This window comes from Cryptomeria japonica, chromosome 10 (assembly GCF_030272615.1).
Source record: "Cryptomeria japonica chromosome 10, Sugi_1.0, whole genome shotgun sequence".
Taxonomy (NCBI): domain Eukaryota; kingdom Viridiplantae; phylum Streptophyta; class Pinopsida; order Cupressales; family Cupressaceae; genus Cryptomeria; species Cryptomeria japonica.
In genome coordinates this window covers 330,628,973-330,653,596 of record NC_081414.1, presented here as the reverse complement: position 1 = coordinate 330,653,596, position 24,624 = coordinate 330,628,973, and the positions used below count along the sequence as shown (strand labels likewise).

The window sequence follows — 24,624 nt, the reverse complement described above, 5'->3', positions numbered from 1 at the left end:
GGTGTTGATTTTAATGAATTTCATGAGGGTTTCATACCCTAACTCTGTCACATTTCGTATTTAATTGTTGAAATCTATTGAGAGTGGATTATTTTCCTGATTTCCATATCTTAATTAGCCTAAATCATTAAGAAGTCAAAAATTTTGCCAGGAATATTTTTATTTTCCTAAGTTCTAACTTCAAGCTTCGTACAGGTGCGATGTCGAAGTCCGGACTCAAGGAAAGGAGAGAACAACATAAGATACTTGAGACTGGATTCTATCCTAAATCCAAGATGTCATCCCGATGGAAGGAGATTACAGACACGAACATGCATTTCCTGAACATGAACCAGATGCAACAGCGTATGTTTGGAATTGGAAGTCAGATTCCTTCCCCAACGTATGTGAACATTATGAAGAGTGGCATTTTCCAGGCCGTTGGATTTCCACAATCGATACAGTGCAGTGAGCTTATCCTAGAGTGTGCATGATGTTATGATTCTGGCTCCCGAATGAACAAGACTCCTAAGGGTGCCATCATTGCCTACCTTGCTGAGGATTCGATTGTTGAGGTGTTTGGAACTCCACGTGGAGCAAACATGAAGGATATAACTAAAGATGAATATGAAGACTGATATAAGAAGAAGATGGATGCGTGTAAGACCATGGTGAATAAGGAGTGGATGATCGAGCCTAGGCCTCATCATTCCAAGGCACCCAAGACACTCATGTGCACAGACTTCAAAGGGGAATAGTCATTTAGTATTCCTGCTTAACCGAGTGCTAGGGATGACGCAGGGTGCCATATACAATGGATGGATGTTCTATTTCATCCAGGATTGTCTAAGAAGAACATTAATAAATTGATCTCGAATAATAAGTGACAATCTGGACTTTCAGCTGAGGAATGTGGAGCGGTCCAAGACATTCGCCATGACTTCCTACTTGGTATACCTGCTTGCACGGGTTGTTACATACAAAGGATTGATATGCAGAGGTGAAGTCGGGAATGGACAAGGACAATTCAAGAGTTATGAGTGCTATCCAAAGCTGAGCATGTATAGAGTTGAAGATTACAAGAGAGTGAATGATGTATTCACAATGTACATCACACGGATGCTGCAGGGTGGAGTCCATAGGAAGTTGTCCAAAGAGGCAACGGAGCTGATAGAAAAATATGGATCGTGGTATATTCAGTTTCCCACTTTCACATACCTCAGGATTCATGATGGTGCAGGAGCACCTTGTCACCAGTTATGTCATGATTAATTTCAACAGGTTTTGAGTCTATGATTGTCTTTAAGGCCATTTGGATGTAATTCAAGGCATGATGAGTCATTTTGTAAGGCAATGCCACTCATTTGTAACAAGTTGCTCAAGTTGAATATTTGGGTCCTAATATGGTCAAGGAGGTAAATCTTGTGTAAAAGATCCATGGAAGGGTAAAGAGGATATAAAATTTTGTTTTGAGTCCATCTAAATGTATTTGAAGTGCAAAAGCAAAGATTAGGGGTCATATTTATCAAAATGTCAAAATTGTCAATTGTGTTCAAAATGTTGTCAAGCACAAATTGCATTATAAAGTTGCAAACCAAGGATGTAATTGGTCTTGGGCAGTTGTAACTGTCATATGGATGTGTGGAGGTTATAAAAACCATCATTTGGTTGAATCCAATGGGGGTGTGTATGATTGGAGGAAGGAAATGAATAACATTTGAAGTTTTTACACACTCCACATTGTTTTCTGGGTATTGTAGTCTGATCATTCACATTTTTCTTTATGACAAATCATTTGTCTCCATTGGAAATATATTGGATATTATAATGGCATGAGTTAACTTTTTTTTCCCTTTGGTTTCATTTAATTTCAATCACTTTGAAGCAAGTTATGCAAGTTTTGGTGAAAACTGTCAAAAAACCCTCCAAAGTGGGGTTTGTGGAGAGTTTCACTAAAATCTTTTGATTGCAAAATTGGAAATTGTTGTAACTTTGGTGTTTTCTAGAGGGTTGAATTATCTTTCAAATGAATTCAGTTTCAATGTGATTGGTTAAGTATTTTATGAGATATTTCATGCCCTAGCAGGCTAAATGTTGAATTTTTTGAGTTGTTTATGACAGTAAAAATAGGTCTCAATACGGGGGTCGTAACTCTTAACTGCACCGTTGGATTGTTCTAAATTTTGGATATGGTTTTATAAATCTAGTTTTCTACAGCATCACCGAAGCGATCTTCCAAATATACTTGGGTTTGAAAGTTATTAATAACAGAGTACGGGTCTATCAGACTATCATTAACTGGGACAGCATAATGCATTGTTTGGGTCTTGAATAATGTTTGAAGGGATAAATGATATGAAAGATTTGATATGGGATTGGTTGGTTGATAGTAATCTTGTTATATGCCTCAAACATATCAAAGTTGCAAATTGATGATTATTTTGGGTCATTGAGCACCCTAAGATTGGGACTCCATGGTTGATTTGGGGTTCATGGTTGGTTTTTCATGATGCTCTGCATCACATGGGTTTCAATTCAAACCCTACAGGCTTCCTAGGTATCCTTTTGACAGAATGATCTTGTTGGAAGTGGTGAGACAACTTCTAGAGAAGAGAAGCACAAGACAGGCATGACATTCCCTATTTCAGTTGGAAAAACATTGGAGGTTTGTCAGTCCGCCTTAGCAGCCAACACTACAAGTGAGGAGCTTGCATTCTATCGATTTGCAGCATATAAGAAAAGAGAAAGGTTTGATACAGATAAGAAAGTTGGAAGGATCAAGGGAGAGAAGTTCATCCACAAGGTAGACATAGAGGATAATTGGGCCAACCTAATGGACGAGCAGGTAGTAAAGAGACGTATATGGTCCAGCATGTCAGTGGATTTCATGAGGAAGTGTGGAATTTTTCTCCTTCCTGGCCAAGTGTTAGATGACAGGGATCATACGTATCCACAAAATGAAAATGAAATGAAGGCAGCGATTCTATTGCCTAGTTGGTCTGAATCAGAAGAAATAGATTTGAATGTATTGATGAGAGAGGTCTTGAGTTTCTCTAAAGCATGGGTGGATATTCAGATGAATAAGTTAGTTGATATGGGTGTCTCCTTCACTTATGAAAAGATGAAACCAGATGAATCTGCTTCCGAGGATGATCAGAGGACAATCAGTGATGTCAGGAATCATGCGAATGAGGAAACTCAAGCTCCCAAGAGAAGGAAGAACACACCAGGAGAAATCAAGGCTAGAGGGAAGAAGATTGAGGAGGTCAAGAAGAAGAAACAAAAGACTACCATTCCTTCACCTATCATTCCTTCACCACCTCTCAATGTCTCATCAATCAAGGAAGTTGAAATGCCAGAACAGAATAGGGAGACTGAGCAATGTTCCAACACAGTGATACTACCAGAGAATATCCAAGATTTACATGCCACAGCGACATCTGCTGCACCAAATGAGGATGATGATCAGTCGGGATCCCCAACTGTCCTTTTGGAGGTTAGTTTGGGAAAGGATGTATATGATTTGACCAGGAATAATCCTAATGATGATGATGATGATGATGTTATCTCAGTATTGAGAGAGCTTGATCGAGATATGTGTCTCGATGATGGTATGGAGATGGCCGCTATTCTTGATTGGCTGATGAAGAGTATGGAGAAATATAAGAAAACGATAGAAGTACAGCCTATTGATGACATTGATGACTACTTAGCTAGGAGCAATAAGGAGAAAGAGCCTAAGAGAGCTGAGATTTTGTCACAAATAGCTAGAAATGAGACAGGAATGCGGATTGCGCAGGTGGTTGTTCCTATTGAAGGTGTGACGACAGACATAGCTACTCCTATGGATTTCCAGATTACTTCAGTTGCCTTTGGCCGTACTACAAGAGAGCAAGAATTTCAAGAGGTTGGTGATAACATTAGGGCGATCAGTGCAAGATTGGATAGAGAAATTGAAGAGAAGGAGAAATACAAAGAAGAGAATATCAAACTTAGAGAGTACGTTGCAAGGATAAGGCATGAGAACCCCACCCTTATTTCCCCTATTGCAGTTGATCATGGACTACATTCACACTATGAAGCGGCGAGAGATACAATCTCGGAGGTGGAGAAATGGATTGAAAGTGCAAGAAAACAAGCAGATGATTTACTTACTCAGTTTGTCCAAGCATATGACACGACAACAAGGCTCACGTTCAAAATCCAGTATTTGGAGGGAGTTTGGGAAGAATTCAGACCTATCCAGGAGAAGACTATTCCACGCCTCAGAGCTTTGAAGAAGATTCCCAAATCCACATTGATCAGGGAGGACAGTGTGCACAATGGAGACAGATATGATTTCCATGGCTGGTATTGTTCATTAGCCATGAAGAAATCAACTTATGAGCGCCCAACTGAGTTGTACAGAGATGGAAGGATCAATTCATGATATTCAGTTGAAGATCCTTGCCTCAATTGAGGAGTTATTGGGCGTTGATGTTAGTGATGCTAGTGGTTTACACTTAGCCGAATTAAGAGACAAGATGAAACTTATGTATTTTTGTCAATTGGACTCTTTGAAGAAGAGTCAAATGGATGATTTGGTCTCTTTGTTGATTCATGTTCATAGTTCGCAGGAGCACATGCCAGATTGGGAGAACACTTTGGATGCTTTCTCGGATGTGTTGGATGTGATTGATTTACAGCAAGATACCTTACCTAACATTTCCATGGAGTTAGATTTTGTACTGGCTAGACTCTTGGAGTATGCTAGGAGAGAAAGAGAGATGCAGGGAGGGATCTTCTAGAAGATTCCCTATTTGATGACTAGGTATCTTTCTATTGGGCCATATGTTGGTGGCACCATTTTTTATGTAAACCCTAATTAGGGCTATTCTAGGGTTTTGTTAGCATGATCTTGGCCCTTGATTTAGTTTTAATCTTGGCCATCCATTTTGTATGAGACTCTATATATACTTCATTGTCTCTCATTTGTAAGGGAGAGTTTTTGTAGAATTGTTGGTATATGCTGCAGTTATTTGAATATAAATCATTGTTCGACTTGATTGTGATTTTGTCTTTCAAATGTTGTCTTGCATTCATGGTTCTCAATTCCTCCAAGTTAGATTAAAATTTTAGATTAGAATTTGTTTTCATGTTTATTAGATTGAGTGGAAGATTTGTTGAGTATATTTGTGTGGAATCCTTAATCCATACCACTAGCCTATTACCGTTGGTAAGTGTGCCTTGTGTGGTCAACTGGAAATTTATGCAAACTTAATTTCGATTATTACATATCCATTGTTATGCATCAACTTGGATGGTCTCAATGCTTGATGGTAATGGTTTAAAAATCTATGAAGTATACCTTAGATGACTGCACTAAGCTCATGTCAAAACCTGTTTGTGAGACCTTGCCTAGTTCGATTCCACTAAATTGTTCATCATTTCCTACATTCCTAGGCTTAGAATAGATTTCCTTTTGCCCATTTTTTAGTAAGTCTCAAGTCCAGAGCTACATTGCCATATCCTAAGTTATCAGCGCACCCATTCCCTATCCATGATCTATGAAGTTAATTCGAACGTTCGTGTAAGTCCCCAAGTGAAAACAGCAATTCACATCGACCATTGAGTTACCCACTCATCAAGACCTGACATGTATAAACCTTGGAATCATTTTAGTTGATCTTACCCTTAGCATCTGAGGTGATTTTGTTCAAGAGAGGGTAAAGTGCTTTGATATTTTATTCTAAATGTTATTTGCCTAAAACACACATCAACACCTCCTTGAGCTACATGATTGGATCTCCCATTATTGGGAGCCTCTTATTTCTGAAATTGTTCATATTTACCCTATGGCTAAAGGCTTTTTTATTGCAAAATTTGAGAATGCTGAGGATGGAAAGAAAATCTTGTTTGAAAATTATTTGTGTTGGAAGGACAGCTTCCCTTTAATGGTTAAACCATGGCACTCTGATTTCAATCCTTTTTTTGAAACGTTTAATAAGATTCAAGTTTGGGTTAGGCTTCCTTATCTCCCTCTTCATTTGTGAGTTGATTCTCTTTTTGAGGAAGTTGGTAATGCTCTTGGGGATTTTCTGTTGGTGGATGATGATTCGTCTGGCATTCTTCACTCCACCTTTGCCCGTATTTTGGTTGAGCTAGATATTTCAAAAGGACTGTCTGTTGAGATCGTTATCAATTCTTCTATGGGTAGTTGGGTTCAATCTTTGGACTATGAAGGGTTACCCTTTAGGTGTCGAAGATGTTTCAAAACGGGTCATGCGGCTGAGTGTTGTGGGTTTGAAAAGAAGACTTTGTCGACCTCATGGTGGAAGGGTGCTTCAAATCAGCATTACACGGTTGAGAAGAAGCCTGATATTCATAAGGGCTCTCAAATGGCAGCATAGGATTTTGTTGTTTCTTCTCAAACTGTTCTGGCTTCCCGTGGTGTGGCTGTTGAGGTTGGTCTGCAGTCTCATGTCCCTCATGTTGATTCCTCAGGTGGAATTGTGCCCCGAGTGTCTACGTCTGGTGATTGTGCTTTGGTTGTCAACTTTGGTAGTGTCCATGATGACGCTTTGCCTGGAGAGAGTATTTGTGCCTCTGAGAAGGGGGGTGTTGCTGGTGCTCCTAAGATTTTTGGTGGTTCAGTGTTGGGCTCATCGGATTGGTTTGATGCGGCTGCTAAGGTGGAAGAGGGTTGGATAACGATTAAGGAAAAGAAATCTAATACACCTACACCCTCTTTTGACATGACTCTCTGTTCCTAAAAGGGCAGTACTAAAGGTGAATCTTGAGGGTCCTTGGCTGTGGGTGATTGGGCTGGAGTTTTCTCTGGCCCTTTCTTTGGTTTTTCGCTGCTTGTTGGTTTTTTGTGCAGCTTTTGTTCAAGTTGTGGGTGCCTGTTGGTTAAACCCTCTTTGTGTCTGTAATGTCCACATTTTTCCAGTGATCATTCAAGAATCCTATATTTGCCTGTTAGTCATCTCCGCAGACAAATGATTGGGTGAGGAGACGTTTGGCTCACCTGGAGGAGCTATACTTAGTCAATTTTGGAGCCTAGTGAAGACTTATTCAATAAAGTTTATAATAAAAGCTTATAAAAGCTTATAAGAGGTTATAAGTTACTTTTTTCTATTAATATAAAATTTTAATAAAAGTAACTTTATGAAGTTATTGTTGGTGTAAATAATTATTCATCATGGATATTATTACACACACTTAAGTTTATTTAGGATAATGCATTTCATAGTAGTTTGGATATGAGACACTTGGGTGTTTGTGCCACATTGGGATAGTGTGTGTAGGAGAAATTCCACCTTTTAAGGTGTTGATCTTGTTATTACACTATCATATCCACTTATAGTGGAGTGATAATTCCACCTTCGGTGGGTGATCCACCTCATGTGGAATATTATATTATTTCTCCTACCTACCCACACCTATTTCCTACCTACCCTTGTTTCTTATTGAGCCACATGTCATGTTTGTGTGCTCATACATATCCCTAGCCTTGCCTATATAAGCAGGCCTCTATTCATTGTATGTAACTATTGAATCCAGCTATGTTATTGATCATTTCTATTGACGAGAATACAGTTTATTCTTGTCCCATATTATGTCTCTATTTTGTACATTTCATTGAGCTCTTGATCTTGGCAAAATCCAACATGGTATCAGAGCCATTGGGGCTTCATTGATTCGTCTTGAAGAGGCATTATTGCGACGTCAAGAGGCAGATCTGAGGAGCAGCATCTTTTGGAGGCGTCCTAGACCAGATCCGACCTTGCCATTGCATCCAAAAGGCCGTTTCCATGAATTTTGGTTATAAATTCGGCCTATTTTGGTGAGAAATTTTTTTCTTCCCAATTTTGCTATATTCGTACGGATTTTCGAAATATTATTATTTTTTTCAAAAAAAAAAAAAAAATTCTCAAAAATCGAAAAATCAAAAAAAATTCGAAAAAAAAATTGATTGAAAATCATCAAAAAAAAGAAAAAAAAAAAAATCAATTTGTTTTGGGGGTCCACAGACCCCCCGTGCTTTCCGTACCCTGCGTCGACTGTTTTTTGCAAGGTTGTACCCGCCGCGTACCTGTCTGTGCGCAGTGTCCCGTCCGGCGGTAGCACCCACCGCCATCCGCAGGTCCCGGCACCGTCCACCTACCGCCGCCGCCTGCGCCCGTACTCTACCCGCAGGTTTGCACGCGTCGTACTCCGCCGCCGACAGCTCCCCGCGCCGGCTCCTCCAGTCTCCGGCACACGCTGCACCTCGGCACCCACACCACCACCCGAGCGCCTCTGTCCCCCGCTCTCCGCCCGCAGTCCCTTCTGGCGGTCTCCTCCGACCACCGTCACCGGCTGCAGCAGCACCGCCACGCGGACACCAGACCACGAAGACCGGAGGACCGCGCCCGCCACGTGGCTGGCGGCCACTGGCCCACGGTACAAACCGTACTGCCTAGTCAACTTTTCCGTACGCCACATCGACAGTACGGCTTGCACAGTCAGCGCGCCACGCAGCTCGTCCGTACTTGCCCACGTCATCTGTCTGTACAATACGGACGCCCAGTCAGCATAGGGCGAAGTTTTGCGACGGTCATACGACCGTCAAATTTAATCGCGTGACTTGTTGACGTCAATGCCACATCAGCAGGGTTTGAAAATTTTGGACCCCCCTCTCATTGAGCTTTTTGATTTTGCAGTTCAACTTCAAATGGCCATAACTTGCTCATTTTTGCTCCTTTTTGGGTGCAATTTTTTTTGAAATGGGCTAGAATTTCGTGCTCTCCGCAGTGGTGAAGAAATTTTTTGATTTTGATGCACGGATTTTTCAAAAAATGCAGTTTTTGGTGACTGTACCTGAGTAATCCTAGTTTTTGCAACTTCAGAGGCTTCGTTTGGGGTCATCCGACCTTTTTAGGTGCCGTTTTTTATGAAAGTGCGTATTTTTTCCTCTACTTTCACATGATGCTATCAGATTGATGCCATAGTAAGTAGAATTTGTACTTTCAGATCTTGGCCATTTTTGGCTCTCTTGGTACTTGTATATTTGCTTGAATCCCAGTTAGATTCATTGCACTATTGATTGAAGTCTCTTGTATCTCATTTGAGAAGTTGTAAAATTTGCATCATAAGTCCACTTTGCCTTGTTTTGCAAGTGGCTCATTGTAATCGCACTAAGTATAAAGTGCCAAAATCATCACTTTAGGGGGGGTACATTGATTGAGTGAATTTGGGGGGGTGTCTCTTGTGCTTTTGTGCTCTTGTGTTCCTTCCTTTTTGCTGCTATGGGTTCTTCTAAGTTTCCTCTCTTAACTCCACATAACTATGCTACTTGGAAAACTGATGCATGGAGTAAACTTATGGAAAAAGGACTCACTCATTACATTGATGGAACTATTGTTGCTCCAGCTAATCCAAAGGCTGATCCAGTTGGTCACTTAGATTGGCTCACTAAAAATATCATGGCAATTGGTACCTTAAGAAAGTATGTATCAAAGGATCTCATTTTTCATATTGAGAAATGTACTCTAATCAAGGATGCTTGGCAAAAGTTTCAAGACTTGTATGGTCAAGTTGATGAGATTAGGGGATATCAAATTGATAGTGATCTCACCATGTTAGATCCCAAGAACTTTGATACTATACAAGATTATGTCACTAAGGCAAATGAGTTGAGGGCACAACTCAAAGATTGTGGCATTGATAAGAAGGATACTCAATTGATATTCAACTTGATAGGAAAGCTTCCACAAGAATATGCAGCATTTGTTTCTAGTTTCCAAACCCATAGGATGACAATGGGTTCAAGCTACACAATGCCTACATTTGATGCTTTCAATGAAATGTTGATGATGGAACAAACTAAGTTGATAAGCATGGGCATTCTTAAGGCTTCTAAGTCTCAAGCATTAGTGGCAAATCAAGGGAACAAAGGAAATCAAGGAAAGGACAACTCAAACAAGAAGAAATGGCAATCAAAGCCTAATGAAAAAGCACCATCTTCTCCACAACAAGGAGATTCATCCTCTTCCAAGAGAGATAATTCACCAAAGAGAGAGAGACCTACTTGTGCTTATTGTAAAAAGATTGGTCATGAGGAGCATCGTTGCTATTCTAAGAAGATTGATGAGCTTACACATATCATCAAAAAGCATAACATTGATTTGCCTAAAGTCTACAAGAAGGATGATTCATCAACTTCCACTTCCTCGCATTCAAAAGGAAAAGGGCAAGCATTCATGGCTTCTACAAGTGGAAAGACTCACTCTTTTGGAACAAGAAAAGGAAAAGCTCTATGTGCTACTATCAGTCATGATTCAGAGAGATGGCTTCTAGATTCAGGGGCTTCTCATCATATGGCATCTTCGCAGTCCATGTTCTCTACATTTGAGCCTTGCACCATGCCACAGATTTTGATGGGCAATCATACATACATGGATGTGATTGGGAAAGGATCTATTGACATTGGGGATAACTCCTTCAATGATGTGTTGTGTGTACCCCACTTGACAAACAATCTCCTTTCTATCTATCAAATCACACATGGCGCAACTAAGAGAGTTGTGGAGTTCACACCTGACTCAGTTTTCATTAGAGACATGGAGACTAGAGCTATTATTGCAACTGGGGTGGTTGATCATGCATCTCGGTTATACTCCTTTTCAGATTTTGTTGATGATGATGATTTCACATTTGATGATTCTACACATTATGATCACACTTCTTGTGATGGTTCAGATTTTGAGGAGAACTTTGGACACTTGAACATGGGGATTCTCACATGTGACCCCGTTCTTGAGTCTTGTATTTCATCTTCTCATATTGATATCACATCACCTATTGCACCTGATGATGCAGATAGTGCGACAGTTTTGCCTTCATGTGATTCAGTGCAGCAGGATATTCATTGTCTTCCAGCTTCAGATTCATGGGATGATTACTTGACAGATATTGCAGGTTTGTTTGTAGAATCCTACATTGCAGATTTGGGAGACATCATTGATGACATACATCTTCTCTTTGATGAAGGTGATCCTTCTTCGATTGTTGCGAGGGCACACTCTGACCCTCTTGTTCATTCTCTACATGATCATTCTTTCGAGGTTGACATGATTGTGGATACTTATGTACAGCAGTTGGAGGAGGTCTCTTTATTTTTTGAGGAGACATGTGAGTCTTTGGGACATGTTCTACATCCATCTCCACTAGATCTTGGAGTGCCTTTTTCAACAGTGTGGCGCAGTTTACACCTTTGGAGGGGGTATCTTTCAGCATCGACATGGGGACACTTGAGCAGTTTTCAAAGATTCCTTTCATCATGAGTTTTCTTCATACATCTTCCCTTCATGATTGGGGAGACTTCATGGATACACCTTTGGTTTTGTTTCTTCCTAAGGGGAGGAATGTTGTTCGACGTTCGTGGAGCAGTTTCTTCATACATCGAGCTTCTTCCATTGGTGCAGATTCTTCATTGAGGGAGGATCACAGTTTGACTTCTCTTCTTCTCTCATATGGGGGGGACTTTTTCCTCACATGGGGTTTTGTTCTTCACATTCTTCTATGAGAGTTCTCTTGTATAGCTTTCATCTCTCTTTTGGGGGAGGGTTTTTTCCCATTGGGTTTTTCTCTCTTTCCCCACTTTATGAGAGATTTCATTGCATTGGTTTGCATGCATTTGCATTTGTACATGGGTACCTAACATGGCCTCGTAGCCGGGACCCATCTTGCATTGGTTAGTTGCATTGTAGACTTAAGTGCATTCCCCTAAGTTGCACTTAAGGGGGGGTGTTGGTGTAAATAATTATTCATCATGGATATTATTACACTTACTTAAGTTTACTTAGGATAATGCATTTCATAGTAGTTTGGATATGAGACACTTGGGTGTTTGTGTCACATTGGGATAGTGTGTGTAGGAGAAATTCCACCTTTTAAAGTGTTGATCTTGTTATTACACTATCATATCCACTTATAGTGGAGTGATTATTCCACCTTCGGTGGGTGATCCACCTCATGTGGAATATTATATTATTTCTCCTACCTACCCACACCTATTTCCTACCTACCCTTGTTTCTTATTGAGCCACATGTCATGTTTGTGTGCTCATACATATCCCTAGCCTTGCCTATATAAGCAGGCCTCTATTCATTGTATGTAACTATTGAATCCAGCTATGTTATTGATCATTTCTATTGATGAGAATACAGTTTATTCTTGTCCCATATTATGTCTCTATTTTGTACATTTCATTGAGCTCTTGATCTTGGCAAAATCCAACAGTTATAACTTTATTTTACAAAAGTAACTTTATAAGTTACTATATGATTGAATAAGTAACTTTATATCAAAAGTTACCTTGTACGTCCCTAGGAGTATAAAACATTTTTAAAAGGTGGACAAATGTTAATGATGCAATAACCCTCCGGCTGGGCATGGCTTTTGAGAGAAGATTCCTTGGAATCTTAAAAATGATACCCTTGGAAGTTCGATGTAGGGTTTAGAGGCATAAAGGAAAGGAGGCGATTCATTTTGGAGGCATCTTGATTCATTATTTTGCTTCTATTTGATGATTTGAGGCCTGCAACAGCACGTGCTAGCTATGACAGCCATGGGAGGACGAAATCCTTCCAAATTTGACTGTGTGGATGAAATCCCACACTTCCAGCAACACCACGACAGCACTGTATGAACAGTATCTGACCATTAAGGGTCATAATTTACAAAAATCCACCTTCCTCAGCTCTGGCCAGTCCGATCCAGCAATTCTGGGCAGTTTGTAAGCAGTTTGCAGCAGGTTTAGCAGTCTGATTTGCAGATAGTACCACTCCAGGCAGGGCCGTACCATCATCTCTTGCTTGGGGACCATCAAAAACAAATCCAAGGGTTTAGGTTCAGTTTTATAGCTCAGAATTTATTGTCAGCAGTCAATAAGAAGAAGTCAAGGGTTTGTTTGGAGACATTGCATTATACTAGAGCTACATCAGCGAATTAGTGGGGGAAATAATTTGGTGATCTGGCAAGATTTCAGAATAAGCTTCAGAATTCCTAGCTATCCATTCAATTGTTTTTGATAATTATTGTTTTGAAGAATAAAACCCTTTGGAGCTATTGGAACACCTTGGAAGCTCCTGTAGTAGCATTTCTCTTCAATAAAGTCAATAAAGAAACCCTCCAGGCAAGGCGTTGGACCCCTGGAAGGCCAATTTGGCATGTTAGTGTTGAAATTCAATTATTCTTTGCATTTGTTAATTGTTGTTAATAAATCAGACATTCTGAAATTTAATTTCAGTAGTTGTCATTTGTTATTGCTTGCATTTCCTCACTGCATTATACATTCTATCATCTAAAAACCAAAAAAAAAAAATGCATTACACTCAAACTTCCTCAAGGAAACTCCAATTCACTGGTCAAAGATTGATTTTGAAACAATACAAATCAAAATTGTGTCATTCCTAGTTGGCATCTCCCTTTTTGAGGCCGGTTTTGTCTCTACCTCATTGATGTTTTACTGAATATGTTTCTATGGGGCCCTTTTTTTGTAGTGATCTGTTTTGGCTTAATATCTTGTTAAGTCCAAACTGATCTTTTTTGTAAAGGGTTTCGGGTCCCTTCAAAACCTGCTTTTGTTCTAATCCAAAACAAAACTGCCATATTAAAGAAAGAAATATCTAACTATAAACTTACATTCTTTTGCATAAGACGACACAACAATGGGAAAGTGAGGACAACTTAGGCTGGGAAAGTAAGTTTCGACCCATGTTTTAGCAAGTCTTTTGCTTGTATCAGCATGCTTGATGCGCTGATGAATGCACACCTCATGTGTCGTTATGTGATGTCATTGTACCTCTGTGCATGTAAAAGTGTGCATTGTAGCATGTTGATGTCACATTTGCAACATGAAAAAATTTGTTCATCCATTTTTGTCCGTTAATGTCTTGGGTGAAAGCTTAGGGCATCACATCACTAACAAATGACATGATTCATGCTTGAGTGCTTGCACTATTCATGTCACTGCAAGGAATTGTGGCTAAGTGTTAACATTGCTACTAACTATATTTTTTGTAACCCCACAAATGCAGACTAAAAAAAAAAATCTTACATAAATGTACATGTTATTTGTTTATTAAAGGAAGAAAAAATAATCGGGCTCACATTTTGGAGGATGTTTCATTTTTATTTTAAAAAAAACTGCACAAAAATCATTAGAACATATTCTAGACCTGAACATTCAGCGTCAATGTACTTTGTTCTATCTTATGGTTATGATAAACGACTGTCAAACTTCTTCAATTCTTGTGTAAGGTAGTTTCTAAAGTGTTTTTGTACCTGGATACAGTTTCTCTACAGATACACTTTTAACAAAAACGATGGTGATTTTCTAACGTTAAATTTTCCTTGGGACTGATGACCTTAGAGTTGAGAATATTCATATCTACTTGTTCTTCCTTTCAACTTTTCCCCCTGTAGGCAAGCAACTAAAATGTGATTTTGAAATATAATCCATATTTAGATCATGTGACAAATTCATTTTTCATGTCAATTTCCTGATTTGACTTGGAAATGCTTTTACAAAATCTGACACATAGCCATTGATTAGTATGCACTTGCACAAGACCTTTTAACATGAACCCAAATATTAATTTCTGTAGCCATATTTCAACTGCTTTGTTCCATATATTTGATCAAAGTAAATAAAGAAGCTTGATAAGATTTCCAAGTTGAAATGTGTAATATTTTCTTGAGAATTGATGTGGAAATGAAGACAATGGTAGGACTTCTAATATTCATCCTTCTGTTTGTCTAGAAAATAGTGTTCTGGTGGAAAAACTTAGTCACTTAAAACTCTGTTAAACATTGCTGTTACATATAAATACTTAATGCATTGGAGAGTGACCTTAGAAGTTTTTCTCCAGTGAAAAATCATATCTGCCGAGATCTCATGTCCATATAGGTAGGGGATATGATGTCTCTGCGAGTTCAAACCCCCACCTAGCATATCGGCAGAGTAAGCACTATCCTATTAACTGAACTGAGCCCATGCTCATCAAAGACCACACATTCATAAGAAGCTCTTTTCATTAAATAAATCAAGATTAACAGAGGGGTACACAAAAGGTCAACCAAAAATAAAATACAGAAGGCTGGCCCAAATGCGTAGTTAATGGATTATGTCATCCAGAAAATGAATGCTTCTATTTGATATAATAATGTGCCATTGCACAAAAGAGGCACCATGCGTGAAGAATGACATTTGCAATTTATCCAAACACATGTTTCTGTTAGTATTTGAGAACCAATGAAGTAAATGATTGTCTTTCATAAGTTACTTGTCAATTCTAATATTGTATAGTTCTGTTTGTACTAACTGTTGCCATAAACATGTTCACCACGAGTCAAACAGCTAATATTATTCATTATGGCTAATAGCTAAATGGTTTGTCAAATATACTTACTATGTCATTTGTTAATACTTACTATGGTATATTTGACTTTTATCATCTTTGGTGTATTTCAATTTTAGTTTAAAGACAAGAAATTCCTATCTCACGTGTCATGTGAATTTGTGTACTGCAAATCCAACTCAGAAGTACTTGCATGCTCAAGTATTTTGTTTTTGTTTTTATACCCTCGCATTAAATCTGCAGCATACACCTTGTGTGAAAGACTAACATAAACATGGTTCAAAACCCCTTGCATACAAAATATCCCATTTGCTGATTTTAGTTCACAAATGAGGACAGAAATTACTGTTTTCCACTGCATAGAGTATACATGTGATTCTAATTTGAAACTGACCTATCAAGGCCAGACAGATACAAAGGGAATCAAAATTTAAATTGAACTATCTTGGCTACAGAGATACAAAATTGACAAACTACAATAAGATTCACACAACATAGTGCAGATATATTCACATCTAAAACTGAAATAGACAACATTTGCTAATTCCAATGTTCATTAACTTTGCATCAGCGGAAAAATGCAGAGGGTCAGGAACAGAGTAAGTATTTAAAATGCATTGAGAAAAATATAGAGGATCCAAGATGGATATTGCACTACATTTTCAAGCTTTGGAAAAAACATTGCCCCAAATCTCTGATATCATACTTACAGGCCTTCAGATCTTGATTCCAACACAAAATCTGGGAGATAAAGCGGTAAAGGTTCAGAGATTAGGGTTGAAAGCTTAGACACTACCAACCTCAAATCCAATCCCTCTGCTGAATCTTCAAGGGAAGATAGACCTCAGATAAATACTGAAAACCAAAGGAGCTCAATGCCTGAATTTCAGCCTTTTGTTTAGTCTTAACCATAATATTCAACTCATCAACCCACCCAGGGTTCTTCTTCACAAACTCCTCCTCAAGCAAGTCCTTTCCAGTCTTAATATCCTGCTCTGTCATGGGTAACCGACACTGATCAGGAATGTGGTACTTGTCTAGGTCTGAGGGTCGAATCCCCAGCCACTTAATATCTGGAGTCGTAAGATTTGAACTGTCATATGACATGTTCTTGGACCCACACATGTAAACAGACAGAATCTTGAGACCATAAGGGTCACTGTCCACCAGGGCCAAAACTGGCAATTTCAGTTCTGTTTTCATCTTCTTCAAAAATAACCTGATTGTAGTTATAATATTAGCTGTAGTTATCATTCTTAACTTTTTTTCAAATAAAAATTGACATTCAAAAATTAATATTACATTCAAATTCAAAAGAAATGATATCTTATTATGTGAAAAATAGGCAAATTTTCTAAAATCTATCTAATATTAAGAAAATTATATAAAGATGAGCTTAATACTACCAAATTTAAGAAACTAAGAGTTCCAAATGGAAATATTATAGACTGTTTTTTACTTTTAAGGCCATGCTGTGAATCAACAAAACCATGGTATGTTTAAATTTTAAATGCTTCTATAAAACTTATAAGAAAATGGACTCTGCTTTTTATGTACGGTTCTAAACCTGCAGATAACAGAGTATAGGATGCATAAAAAGAACAGTATCTTCTTGAAATATTTTATAGTTTGACAATATCATGGATAGTACTGCACGGAAGTTATACAGGTTTTGGTGAAACAAGCTAATGCATTTACTTGTGGATGGAATGTGGGAAATTATTTAATCTGCAGAGCCACAATGCAATTATAATTATACATGGAAATGCTCAGCTGGAAAGTGCTATTGAACAATTTTGCAAGGAATCCTATGTTTGTAGTATTTCTGCAGAAATTTTGTACAATAAATTATACATTCAACCTTTTATAACAGAATGTATACCAAACAAAAGAATTAAAGTAGAGCTACACCCTTATAGTTTATAGGAGCATTTTTAATTGTAACTGGATTAATTTTAGAATTTGATAGTTTGGAAATAGGCAAAATATGGATGATCTATTTGATCAAACTAAGCCCAGTTTCAGTATGGTTCCTTTAAGGACCATTTGGTGACATGATCTTCACAAGACTTAATTGTGACTTGTGATGTCCTCTACTTGGTAACTGTCATGTTATCAACAATTGCCATACATCATTAAATGCATTACCAAATGTTAGTATGCTTATTACTACTATTCCTTCATATTATAAATCATAACCCTCTATATTATGGTCTAACCTGTTTACTACCTAACCCTAACGGAGGAAGGGGTAATTATGGTGCTAGGGCACCAAGAAACCAAACTACAAATGGTCCCCCTCGAGGTTTCCGGATGCAGGCCCTTACCCCATCTTGAGACTATTCCCTCGAGGTTTCCGGATCACTGATCCTTACCCCATCTTGGGACCACCTGATTGGTGTGGAATTAGACTGCCTTTCCCTTTGCACAAATCATTCCCATCCTCCATAGGCATTAGCAGAAGACTAAGGACTACACAATGAGTATACTAACTTCTCATGTATTATGAATGCATATGAATTATGTATGACTGTCATACATATCGCAATCTATATTAATATTACTATTAAATTCTGCATAACTGTTACCTATTTTTGACTTTCAGGCCAAAAAAAGCATTCTAATGAGTCATAGGTCTTATTCTAAAGTTTTAGGGGTATTTCGAATGATTAAGAATATCAAGTATTAATCAAATATCTTGGGTTTAGTAAAAACAGGTTGAGCTTTTAGTTTCCTCCCCACGTTAAAGAAAAGCCAAGAGGTCAACTTTTAATATTTAAGAGGGAAGTGATGTTTCAAAAAGCGAGGATTCGCGTGGCATTCAGTTAAAAAAGTAACGAAAATCTGCCACACATACTAAGGTTTGCATGAATCAGCATTCCACGTTACATTTCAAGAAAAGGTAGCGAGCTTTGAGCCTCAGCATGAGATTAGGGTATGTTTCAGCTTTTGCAAGTTATAGTTTTACCTTTGGAGGACAGTTTCAAGTTAACCTTGACAGCTAGGGCTGCTTTAAGCCTTGACAGAGCTTTTGAAGGAAGATCCCGCAGTTCTCATTGCTTCAACTGTTGTCTTCTGATGAAAAGAGAGCTATCTTCGATATATGCCTCAGTTTCAAGGAGTTAAGAAGCCATTTTAGGGTTTCTTATGTGAACGAACTTCAACAAAGGGATAGAAGTGCATAGAGATCAACAAGATCAGATCAATGAAGCACATGCATTATATGTCCCACAGGTCTGTTCATCTCGTTTGAACTCTTTTGTTGTCATTTGTAAGGAAATAGAATCATCTACATGCATGAGCCTTTCTTTTCCCCTTTTCTAGAAGCATGTTCTTAACAAGAGGAGATCATATGAAACATCAAAAGCCTACAAGCCTTTTAGGATAGTCCTAGGAGCAAAGATATCCATAAAATGACAATTAGTAAAGGGCATGTGAGCAGAAAACAGAATATTTTGCAGCATTCATGTCAGAAGAACAGTTGTTTAGAACACTGATTAGCCTGAATAAAGATAGCAGATTAGCGTTTCTGTTGAAAGGCAATGTCTTTGTGAAGCACACATGGCAGTGAGCAGATTAGTTGCAGAAGGTCTTGGGACAGCGAGAAAGCTACAGTATCCTTGATACATTCGTCCAACCAAAGAGTCTTAACAGTAACAAAGATTGGTGAAAGTATTGGACAAGGGTTTCATAGTCCAAGAAAAAACATTGAAAGATAGAGAACAATAAAACAATAACAGTCCCTGTGAAGAGTAACATCCAAAGACAGGTAGAGAATACCATCAAGAACAATCCAATGATGGCAGATGGGTCAGATTGATTAGGATGATAACAAGTAGTATTCATAAAGACATTGCTCCTTTGACAGCTAAGAGAAGAAGACAGCCCTAGAAATATTGAGGACAAAGCATCTCAGAGCAGCATCTAAGACAGGGAATGGCGTAAGCCCAAAGAGCAGTGATCAGCCAATACATTCAACACTCAAACAATAGTGTGAACAAAAATTCATTCACTGTCTTATTGCTGTAACAGGAAAGATAAAGTCCACGCGACAAGAAAAGATCAAGGGACTGTTATAACAGTGATTAAAAAGGAAACAATAATGAGATACCACAGTGCAATTGTTAAAACAGGGCACCATACAAAATGACAGATGAGATCAAAGACCAATGCATGAGGATCTATAGAAACAAAGCACAATAAGCAATCATCTCAAAGATGATTTGACAAGGGATTGAAAGGCATTGACAAGTCATAGACCTGAGGGTTAAATAGTAAAGGTGAGCCATTCACTCTTATCTCTAGCAGTCTGAGATATAAAAGAGTCATGGTTGTTAGGCCCTGTGAACAGTGAAATGAGGAAAGAGAGCAGTAAGCATAAAAGGAGAAGACATCTATGGGACTTGTGATGTTTTCACACATCTCCCCATTGCAAATGGGGACCCCCATTTTTCGCTTTTTAGGGTAGTCGTTTGCTTAGCTTGGCAGTAGTTTCTTTAGTCGTTAACCTTTGCTAGTGAGGAAGAGGTGTGTAGGTTGAGCAAGAAAGTTGTCATCTTGCAAAATTGTAAAAAAGTCTCAAATGTCAAATGTTGTTATGTTGCCAAGGTTGTTGTAAATGTAGATAGACTGTTATTACCTTCTGAGCAATCAGAATTCTGAGACAACTAGTTTAGAAGTTTTAGCATTGGATATAAGGAATGTAAAACTGATTTTACTAGTCTTATCGATTTGCCTCTGCAGGTGAAAACAAACGATTATACTTACTGCCAATCACTGTATTGTTTTTCTTTTTTTATCGAATATCTTATGAACAGAGAGGGTAGTATATATATCTTTTGTTTCATTGATCGTGCCTCCACAGGGGGTCACAATCCTATGTGGAACCACGTGGTTCCACATAGGGTCGTGACCCCTGTGTGGAGCCACGATCCTTCTTACACCGGCGATTACTTCCTTACATAAACGAAACGATACCTAAACTAATCATAGCATAGTAAATTAAATTTAGTTAATACTAACTAAATTTAATCACAATTAAATCGCAAATGACAGGTTTCTGTGCGCTGATAAAATAAGGAGACAGACGACTGAGACTATAATTAACACTACCTCTTAGTCTTAGGAGTATAGGCCTAAAACTTAATTGAGCTTACCACTAATCTCATGAGAATTACATCACCTAGATGTGAAGTATCATCGCGTGATACTCAAGATATACTCACTTTGATATCCAGTTTTAAGTATCAGCCTATGATACTACGGATATACTCACTTTGATATCCAATTTTAAGTATCAGCCTGTGATACTAAGGATATACTCACTTTGATATCCCTGTTATAGTATGTGCACTGACATTAATTCGCTTACATAATGTCTACTATAACTTATCATATTACTGATATTCAAATTGTTTGATGATCTTTCAAAACATTTATAAGATCGTCACCTTACAATGTTAAAATACAAGTGTCCATTACTAAAGAATCGTCATCCTTTAGGAGTGAACACAGGGAAAGGTTACATACTTCATATACTCAAATATATGACCAAGAAGTTTACATAAATTTTAGACATCAATTACATTTTAACCATACCAAGATATCTCCTTAAGTGATCAATTTTCACTCTTGCTAGGGGTTTGGTGAGAATGTCAGCTGTCTGATCTCCTGTATTGACATATTCCAGTCTTATTACCTTTCTCTCTGTCATGTCTCTTACATAGTGATATGGGATCTCAATGTGCTTGGATCTATCATGAAAAACTGGATTCACTGAAAGTTTAATGCAGCTTTGATTGTCACAATGAATGATAGTAGGCTTCAGACTTTCACCAAACAGTCCTACTATCAATTTCCTCAACCATACGGCTTCCTTAGCTGCCATGGATGCAGCTATATATTCAGCCTCTATGGAGCTCTGAGCTACGGAACATTGTTTTCTGCAGATCCAAGATACCATAGCTGACCTTAAGCTGAAACAGCATCCTGAAGTGCTCTTCCTGTCTATCACGCTTCCAGCTCAGTCTGAATCAGAGTATCCATGTAGGTTCAATGCAATGTGTTCATAATGCAATCCATAGTCCAAGGTACCTTGTAGATATCTCAATATATGCTTTACTGCAACCAAATGTATTTCTTTGGGCTCAACCATGTGTTGGCTGAGTGCATTTACTGCATAACATATATCAGGTCTGGTATTGACTAGGTACATTAATGATCCAATAATCTGTCTATATAAATTTGGAATCTGCTATAGCTTCTTTTAGTTTATGTAGGTTTGTTTCCATAGGAGATGACATTGGCTTACAATTCATCATTCCAAATCTCTTCAGAATGTCAATGGTGTATTTACCTTGATTTAGATAAATACCATCTGGTTTTTGCCATACTTCTAATCCAAGGAAATAATGGAGTAGACCTAAATCCTTCATCTCAAACTCTGAAGCTAGTTCCTGTTTGCATTTTGCAATGAGCTGATCTTCACCTATAATTAATAGGTCATCTACATATAATATGAGTATCAACATTTCACCTTTGATTATTTTGAAATATAGATTTGGATCAGCAATGTTTTTAGAGAAACCTATCTCTAATAAGTAACTGTCAATTCTTTTGTACCATGCTCTGGGAGCTTGTTTTAATCCATACAGTGCTTTCTCTAACTTGCATACATGTGTTTTAGCATTATTTACCTCAAATCCCTCAGGTTGCTCTAGATATACTTCTTCTTCAATTGTTCCATTCAAAAATGCAGTTTTTACATCCATTTGATGAACTTTCCATCCTTTAGATGCTGCTATAGCCAGGATTGTCCTGACAGAAGTGTATCGTGCAACAGGTGCAAATGTTTCTTCATATTCAATTCCTTCCTTCTAAGAGAAGCCTTGAGCAACAAATCTTGCCTTATGTTTTTCTATACTGCCATCAGCAGCATGCTTAATTTTAAAGAGCCATTTAGAAGATACAACTGATTTTCCTTTATGTCTAGGCACAATTTTCCACACAGATTTTCCTTTATGTCTAGGCACAATTTTCCAAACATCATTCTTTAAGATAGATTGATATTCCTCTATCATGGCATCTTTCCATACTTGTTGTTTAAGAGCCTCTCCGGCACTTGAAGGTTCAGCATTTATGAGATCTGTCATTAGAGTAACATAGCTAGAAAACTTTGAAGGTCTTTTGCTTTCTCTAACTGTTCCTATAGGTGTTGCAAAGGATTTTGCTTCCTGTACTGTTTTAGTGGCCCATAGTGGTCTCTTCTTGGGATTCTCTGTTGTAGTGTTCTCAAGTTCCAAGGTGTTATCCTCAGGATGCTCCCTCTGAGTTTCAGAAAGAGAATCTTCTTCCAAATTAATGGAATTGGTTGGGATTTCAGGTGTGATGGAACTCCTTGTTTTGTTAATAGCTATATCTTCCTCAAATATGACATCTCAGCTTAATTCTATTTGTCTTTGACCAGGGATGAATATTCGGTAGGCTTTAGATGTTTCACTATATCCTACAAAAATCCCTTTCTGTCTAGTAGGTTCTAATTTAGTTCTTTTCTCCTTAGGTACATGAATATAAACAGGACATCCAAATATTTTGAGATGGCTAATATCAGGTTTAATTCCAGTAAAGACTTCTTCAGGAGTTTTGTCACCAATATGAGAGTGAGGACATTTGTTTTGAATGTATACAACGGTATTAGTGGCTTCTCCCCAAAGTGCAGTTTCTAGGTTTTGATCTAACAACATAGCTCTTGCCGCTTCTACTATTGTTCAATTTTTTCTTTCAGCAACCCCATTTTGTTGAGGATTGTAGGGTACAGTGAACTCCCTCTTAATCCCAGCATCTTTACAAAACTCTTTAAACACTTCTGATGTGTATTCCCTACCATTGTCAGTCCTAAGAGTTTTGATTTTCCTACCAGAGTGATTTTCTATAATAGATTTGAACTCTTTAAATTTCCTAAGAATATCTTCAGATTCTTTACTTTTAAGGAAATAAATCCAAGTTTTCCTAGAAAAATCGTCTACAAAGATTACATAGTATAATGTGTTTCCTAGTGATGGTTCAGACATAGGCCCACATAAATCAGAGTGAACTAGTTCTAGTACTCCTTTAGTTTTCCTAGAACTGCAGAGAAAAGAGCTTTTAGTGTTTTTCCCTGGTGTACATCCTTTACAAACATCTGAATGAATTGGCTTTAGTTTAGGTAGTCCCGTGACTAATTTCTCCATAGAGGGTAGAGCACGAAAATGTAAGTGCCCTAGTCTTCTATGCCAAATTTCTGCTTGATCTATGACTTCATGAAGTAAGGTTTGATTTGGCTCATTACACAATTCATATAGGTGCCCTTGTCTGTAACCAATCACTTGTGCTCTTTTGAAGGTGGCTGTTTTTGGCCATGCCATTACCTTTCCTTCTATGAATGAGACTCTATATCCGTCGTCCTCAAGTGCAAAAATAGAGACTAAGTTCCTCTTGATGCCTAGTACAAATAGTACCCCAGTGAGTTGGATTGAGATTCCAGACTTCAGTCTGATTGTACATGTCCCGACACCTTTTACAGGATGTGCAGAGTCATCCCCTATTGTTACCTCTTCATTTGATCCCTTTTCCATTGAGTCTAGTAATTCTCTGAATCCAGTGACATGTCTTGACGATCCACTGTCTATCACCCAAGTGTTAGACTTGTTTGAAGCTTGACTTGATAGTGCTGAATATAATACAAACTTTTCAGATTCAAATTTTGTGTTCCTCTCTACTTTGGCGAATGATGCCTGTTTTACTTTGTCAGAACAATTAAATGACATATGTCCGTACTGATCACATCTATGACATTGGATTTTTGACATGTCTTTCTTATGAAAGCTTTTCCCATGATGGAATTTTCTCTTTTTGAAGGTTCTCTTCTTGCCTTTCTTACGGGAGTCGGTATTCAGAATGTGGAGGTCCTCATCTTTAGTTTTGTGATTTCCCCCTTTCATTTGCCTTGATTCTTCAAGGAGATAGTCATCCCTTAGTCGATCAAATTCTGTGAATTTGTCCCTTGCATTTATGCCTTGTTTGAATGATTCCCAGGATTCTGGTAATCCGTCTAGGGTAATCATTGATAGTTCTTGCTTCTCGACATGATATTCAAGTTTTTGCAGTTGATCTCTGAGTGAACCTATCCTCATGAAGTATGAGTTTATTGTTTCACCTTTATTTATACTTATGTGGTTCAACTGTCTTTTTAGAGCTAAGGTTTTGCTCGGATTGTTT

The 24,624-nt window shown here is 38.2% G+C and overlaps 1 protein-coding gene across 5 annotated transcripts in view; it reads right to left on the bottom strand.

Annotated features, from left to right (window-relative positions):
- The window catches only part of LOC131076127 (DNA topoisomerase 6 subunit A), a 78,659-nt gene that overhangs the window by 19,238 nt on the left and 34,797 nt on the right, over window positions 1–24,624 (bottom strand). For all 5 annotated transcript variants that reach the window (XM_059212108.1, XM_058013185.2, XM_058013186.2 and 2 more), the window contains exon 2: window positions 16,170–16,588. In XM_059212108.1, the coding sequence (XP_059068091.1) occupies window positions 16,171–16,588 (418 nt within the window). In that variant the 3' untranslated portion in view covers window position 16,170. The remainder of the gene's footprint in view (window positions 1–16,169; window positions 16,589–24,624) is intronic.